Source organism: Rhodamnia argentea, chromosome 8, assembly GCF_020921035.1.
Source record: "Rhodamnia argentea isolate NSW1041297 chromosome 8, ASM2092103v1, whole genome shotgun sequence".
NCBI classification, from domain to species: Eukaryota; Viridiplantae; Streptophyta; class Magnoliopsida; order Myrtales; family Myrtaceae; genus Rhodamnia; species Rhodamnia argentea.
In genome coordinates this window covers 24,215,549-24,221,551 of record NC_063157.1, presented here as the reverse complement: position 1 = coordinate 24,221,551, position 6,003 = coordinate 24,215,549, and the positions used below count along the sequence as shown (strand labels likewise).

Here is a 6,003-nt window from a genome sequence, read left to right as displayed (position 1 = left end):
AGATGGTTTACGAACTCTTGACACTTCTCTCGCCCCAATAAAAAGTGCAATTAAATTTTTATGGAGTCGTCCCCAATGTATGAAATCATGGGGAAAATTTTGTAAACAAAATGGGAGAAGGGCAAGAATATTTCCAAAAGATATTCCGACTCGTTGGAATTCTACGTACGAGTTGCTTCGGCAAACTTTTGAATATAAAGATTTATTATGTATGTTTATTTCACAAAATATTCCCGAAATTACTTTACTTCCTCAACATTGGGACGTTTGCAAGAAAATTTTAGATATTTTGAAAATTTTTAATGATGCTACTAAGACTTTATCTGGTATTTATTATCCTACAACGCATTTATTTTTAATAGAGTGTGTTAATATTGGTAGTGTTTTTAGTGAATATGAAAATGATACCGAATTAGGTCGAACTATTTTAGTAATGCGAGAAAAATGGTTGCATTATTATTTGCAAATTCCTCTTGTCTATTTAGTTGGTATTGTTTTTGATCCACGTATTAAATTAGAAGGTTTACAAGATTATTTGAATGTGTATTATCATGATTGTTTACATTTGGAAGATTCAATAGATATTTCAAATATATTAGGACATGTTAAAGAATCTATAGTAGCATTATATGGAGAATTTTGTAGTAGATATGGTTTAAGTGATTACGGATCTTTACAATCTACTGCCTCACGTAGCGAAGGTGGTAGTTCACTTAGTAGAGGGTATAATATGCTTAAGAGTAGGCAAAAAAATAAAAAAGGGGCAACATGTAGTATTTCTGAATTAGAAAAATATTTAACCACTCAATTTGAGTTTCGTGATGCAGAACATAGTACAGATTTCGAAATCCTGAAGTGGTGGAAGAGTCACCAAATCGAGTATCCAATTCTCGCCCTCATCGCTCGTCAAATATTAGCAACCCCTTCTTCAACGGTTGCAGTTGAACAAACATTTAGTGCTGGAGGATTAATTTTGGACGCTCGCCGTTCAAGATTAAGCCCGGACTCTGTGGAAGCTCAAGCTTGTGTTGGCGATTGGACGAGGGCGAAATATCGACACCAAGAGTTAGATCGTGAACACGAATTTTTTAGCGATGATGTTGGAGATACCACCGCCACGGGTACCACAACGGGTAGCGACGATTGACGATGAGGTAAGTTGGGGTTCTCAAAGGTAAAAGAACTACATGGGCTTTGATTCTTCTATCCCCAAGAAGATATGTAGGCGCTTAATGATAATTCATTAAGTTCAAGCCTATTCCTTTTTTTTTTTTCCCATATTTTATTACAATGTACAATTTAATTGTATTTTATAATTTATAATTTATTATATTTATTTTATTATTTATTATTTTAAAAATTATTATTAAAAAGGAATCGGAATGAACCGGAACCGGCCCGGAACCGGAATTATACACGGCCGGTTCCCGAACCGGAACGGGCGGTTCCACCGAATCGGCCGTGTCTACCTTGTAGCCTAGTGCTGACCATAGTTTCCTCGTTCATGCTCGCTCATGGAGAATGAACTCCCGATATTGTTGATATCTAATTTTGGGAAGTCCGAGTCGTTATCTTCCTCTAAAGTATAAAATGCCATAATAGGAAAAAATGTACAAAATAAATAATAGTAATAATTTTAAAAAGATAAGGAAAAAAAGAGATTTTGGGCCGGGTCGATCCGCTCCACAGCCTCCAGCCCGGTCCCTTTTCCTTCCTTCCTTCTTTTCCTCCCCGCGGGCCCATTCCTTTCTCTTCTTTCTTTTTATTTTCTTGCTGGCTCGACTCCATTCATTTCATTTCTTCCTTTTTCCTTTTCCCACGCGGCCCATTCTCCTTCTTCCTTCTTTTCCGGCCCCTTTCCCTTTTCTCTCTTAATTATCACCGACACGACACGACACGACACATTATTTCTAAAAAATAAAAAAAATTTGACACGTTGGGGTACATTATATATTAAATGTATATCTTAATATATCCGATGAATTATCATGTGTATATAAAAATATCAATGATGAGTTTATTATTATTATTATTATTATTATTATTATTATTCTATTAGGGTTAGTTTTTTTTTTGGGTTGGCTGGGTATATTAATTTTGGGGTGACTGAATATAACAAAAATGTATATATATATATTGACCTTTAATTTATTGAAAACATTTAAAATTAACCCCGTATGTGTCGAAATGCCGTGTCGGGATATTGGACTCCCGTGTTGTTGGTGTATCTACGGCGCTGATCACATGCAATGTAGCTCCAGGAGACCATAACTTCCATAGCGAAAGAAATTATGCCACAAGTCCAATTCCGTGGCGAACCCTACGAATTGATCTTCATTCCTCGACTTCGCCGAATGGTAAATCATATTCTACAAAACTAGACACGACGGATCTGAAAAACTGAGTGAAAGTTAGAAGCTTCCTATAAGAATTGGCGATAGATTTGGCTCCGTAATGTCCTGAGATCTCTAAGCACACAGTGCTAGTAAAACACGCGAAAAACGCCATTGACGTTTCGAAGATAGTGGGGGAAGAGCGTTGCTTTTTGGAGAAATTTATCTTTGCCATCATCATGATTTGAGCTCATGTACATCGAGGACGAGAGTAACTTTTGGGATAAAGACAGAGTTAGATTTTGAAAATCCCTTCCCTGCTAATTAAAAAATTGCTGAAACCATAGTCTTCTTCTCGTTGATATCTAACACGACAAACATAGGAAAACATAACCTCTTTCGTCGAAGGAGGCGTCCCACTTTCTTCTTTTTTTTTTCTTTTGATAATACCAATCAGCTTTGTCTTTGGAGACCACTTTGCTTATTCACATCTATCCATCCTTATCTCCCTATCTACGAAAATGTTTAACTATAACATTCAAAATTCCGCGCCCATCCAAACAACACTCAAACCCAACTAAAAACCGAACTACTGGAAAACAAGCAAGACTCTAAAATGGAATTTTAAGGTGGATCAACTCGAACTTTTCAATGTGAGATTTTATTTGGAGGTATGTGGAACGGAATTCGCCGAAATAAAGACATGTGTAAGCGGTCATTGAGTTAAAAGCGAGTTATATTCTCGAGATTTTCTCATTATATAATGCCACATAGAGAAAGTTGCATTTTACTACCGGCAGAAGGCCATTAAAAAAGTTCGGCGGAAGTGGAAGTGTCATTTGGTGATTAAAAATGTTGGCAAGTGGACGGTCACGAGAAGCCAAATTGGAATGAAGTGATGGGAAGAAAGTACCATGAAGGAGCTCTTTTCTTTCCCCTTAAAGGGAGGAAAGGAGATCAGAAGATCTTACCCTTGAAAATCGCCTTAGAATTTAGATTTATGCGAATCTGTTGATTTGCATTTTGCAGATCACCGTTGTACAAACATCATGCTATGTGTTATGTAGTAATATTACAAAGAGAATTGATTATCTAATGGTCTTTGAATTGGGTAAATGTTGAATTAACAACATGTCTTGGGCCACAACGCAAAAACAACAACTAATTAAAAATTATTGTGTGGTCTACTCTTTCAAGAATTTGTGGCTCATCTAATAGTCACCTTAAAGACTGTTATGCTAGCAAAATCCTATTATGAATTACAGTCCTATAGCCACAGTCTTGCTACAGTACCTGTCTTTGAAACGGGAAAAAAAAGGATGAAAAAGATGGAAAGGGGACACTTGTTTGCTGAGTGTTTAGGGTTTTCTTGTCTGGTAGAGTGCCGTGGACTCATCATGCCTCTTCATATCTGTTCTCACGTGACTACTATAATTGGGGTTTTGAACAGTAAGAGTTCGTTCTTGAATCTCACCTGTAATTCCTATTGACGGCAAAGCGAAACAACTCCTCCTTTGTCCAGGAAAGCAGTGAGATGGCCAAACTACGCAAACGCATGTTTCTGGTTTTTGCTTTGTTACTTGTTCAAAACTTTTATCTTAATTTGACATATGCAATGAACGAAGTGAAGAGTCATATACATGTCTGCCAGCATTAGTTTCGGATGTTTATCATTATATAAACACACAAAATCTGAAAGAAACGGCTCATCAAATCGATGATAGACACACTGAATCTTGATCAAAATGATTTGTTATTCACTTGTGGATGCACATAATTAGAGGACACAACATTGTCATTAAAAGTTATTCCATCGCGAGTTTTTATTCTTTCCAATGGTTGAGATCCATACAAAATATGGATTCGTCTGAGCACCCAATGGAAAGTACAAAGGGACACAAAAAAAAAAAAAAAACATCATTTGACAAACAACTATCATTCTGAGGACTGTGCTAAAACCAGTTGAGTTGGTCCCAATCCCATATTTGTCCTTCTATTTTCATACTAATCGTCCCCACGTAACCTGAAATTCCAGCGTCACACTCTATCACTGATCCTGATGGGGAAATGGATCCGCCGCCCCCGCTGCAGCTGCCGCGACCACCATCTCCACCTTGTAGTGTCTCTCCAGGCACCAACTCCAGTCGCCGACGATCAAATGCTCGGGAGCTCCCGGACACAGCGTACACTCGGCACAACGCGTATTCAAGTCTCAACTACAGCGTTTCAAGGGGGAAAAACAATAACAACAAATTAGTTGGCACCCAGAGAGAGAATGAGGAAATGAATGTTTTCTTACACACTAGTATATAGCGATGGCAAACTAAGCTGCGCCCATAATATTTCCAATTTACCAGCGCTAGTCTTATTTAAGGGCTATATTTTTGAAGTTTCGTCCAATCGAGCCTCTAATTGGTGGGAACATCCATGAGTGTTACCTACTGGTCAAAATAGTGGTTCCTACAACTAATAAAGAAGAAAAGTATTGACTCATCTAATAAAGTCCAAAAAGAAATTGTTCAATTACGTTGACTGAAATAAGAGATGACCAGGGCATGCATACATTTTACACATTACCATAAACATGGGCATCACTTTTGATTTTAGTTATTTAAACCGGAAATAATGTTTTCCACCGCTGATATCGTAAACAAAAATCCAAGACTGATCATGCAATTAACTAAAATGAAGATCAAAGTTCAATTAGTTCATGCATGCGCTTACCCTAAACACAGGCATGCTAGAACTTGAAGAATTGGAATTGGGAGGTGAGATTGTTTCTAGGGCTCTACACTCGTTCAATTTCCATTTGGTTTTTTTTCCTGTGGGAGCTTTTCCCACGTAGAAGACCATGGACTTCTTCGTCCCAATCACTTTGCTGTCCGACGAGTAGACGTAACCGGGCGACCCTGTCGCTTTCCAGTAACCCACTGCCGTGCTTCTGCTCGGTCTCCCTCCTCTGGCTTCTGACTCCTGCATCGGGGCGAAGAAGAACCATTGCTCTTTGTCTTCCCGGCACAGCTCTCCGGAAAGCTCTGCAGCAACAAAACAACACACAACACCACAAGAAAAGTCAAAAACTTCACACACAACACCACAAGAAAAGTCAAAAACTTTACGTAAAACCCACAACAAGTTTGCACATTTATCAGAACCCACGATTTCTTTCGGTGGCAATGAACGAGAAACATTGAAAAACGAAGAGATTTGCCATGCGTGATTTCTTCTTCTTTAACCTGGGAGATTCCACGGCTCAGTTGCGTAAATGTCGAGGACGGGGATGATGCAGCGGAGCCGGTCCTGTAGTGAGCCCTGGAGCTGGTTGTGCAAATAGAAAGAGATGAGCTCTTCCTCAGTTGGATAGAACCTGAAGCCTGTCGGATGATCCTCCATCATGTTTCTGTTTTTCTATATCCAAGATTTTCAAAGTGGGGGTGCGATCGTATGTGTTGTAACAACAGAACTGGTAGCTTGTGTTTTAGAGAACGTAGTGGATCTGGACTAGACCTATTTATAGAAGTGGACCAATTGGTCCATAAAAGAGGGGGAAAAAAAAAACTAACGTATGAAATGATTCAATAATGAGGATCGAAAAGAAAATGATTTCAGGAGAGATCGAGTTGTATTCCACTGTTTGAAGAACTGAACTTAGGATAGGATGACCTTATTG

General features: G+C 38.4%; 1 protein-coding gene across 2 annotated transcripts; it reads right to left on the bottom strand.

Annotated features, from left to right (window-relative positions):
- Positions 1-2,381: 2,381 nt before the first annotated feature.
- On the bottom strand, positions 2,382-5,798 carry LOC115735342 (NAC domain-containing protein 90-like). 2 transcript variants are annotated; one of them, XM_030666552.1, is made up of 4 exons: positions 5,570-5,798; positions 5,058-5,368; positions 4,260-4,549; positions 2,382-2,400 (listed from the first exon to the last, which is right to left on the bottom strand). In XM_030666552.1, the coding sequence occupies exons 1-3, from the start codon at positions 5,727-5,729 to the stop codon at positions 4,286-4,288; spliced, it is 735 nt and encodes a 244-aa protein (XP_030522412.1). In that variant the 5' UTR covers positions 5,730-5,798; the 3' UTR covers positions 2,382-2,400; positions 4,260-4,285. The 2 variants fall into 2 exon arrangements, with proteins under 2 accessions (XP_030522412.1, XP_030522411.1); XM_030666551.1 differs by lacking the exon at positions 2,382-2,400 and having other exon boundaries at positions 4,114-4,549.
- Positions 5,799-6,003: the final 205 nt, after the last annotated feature.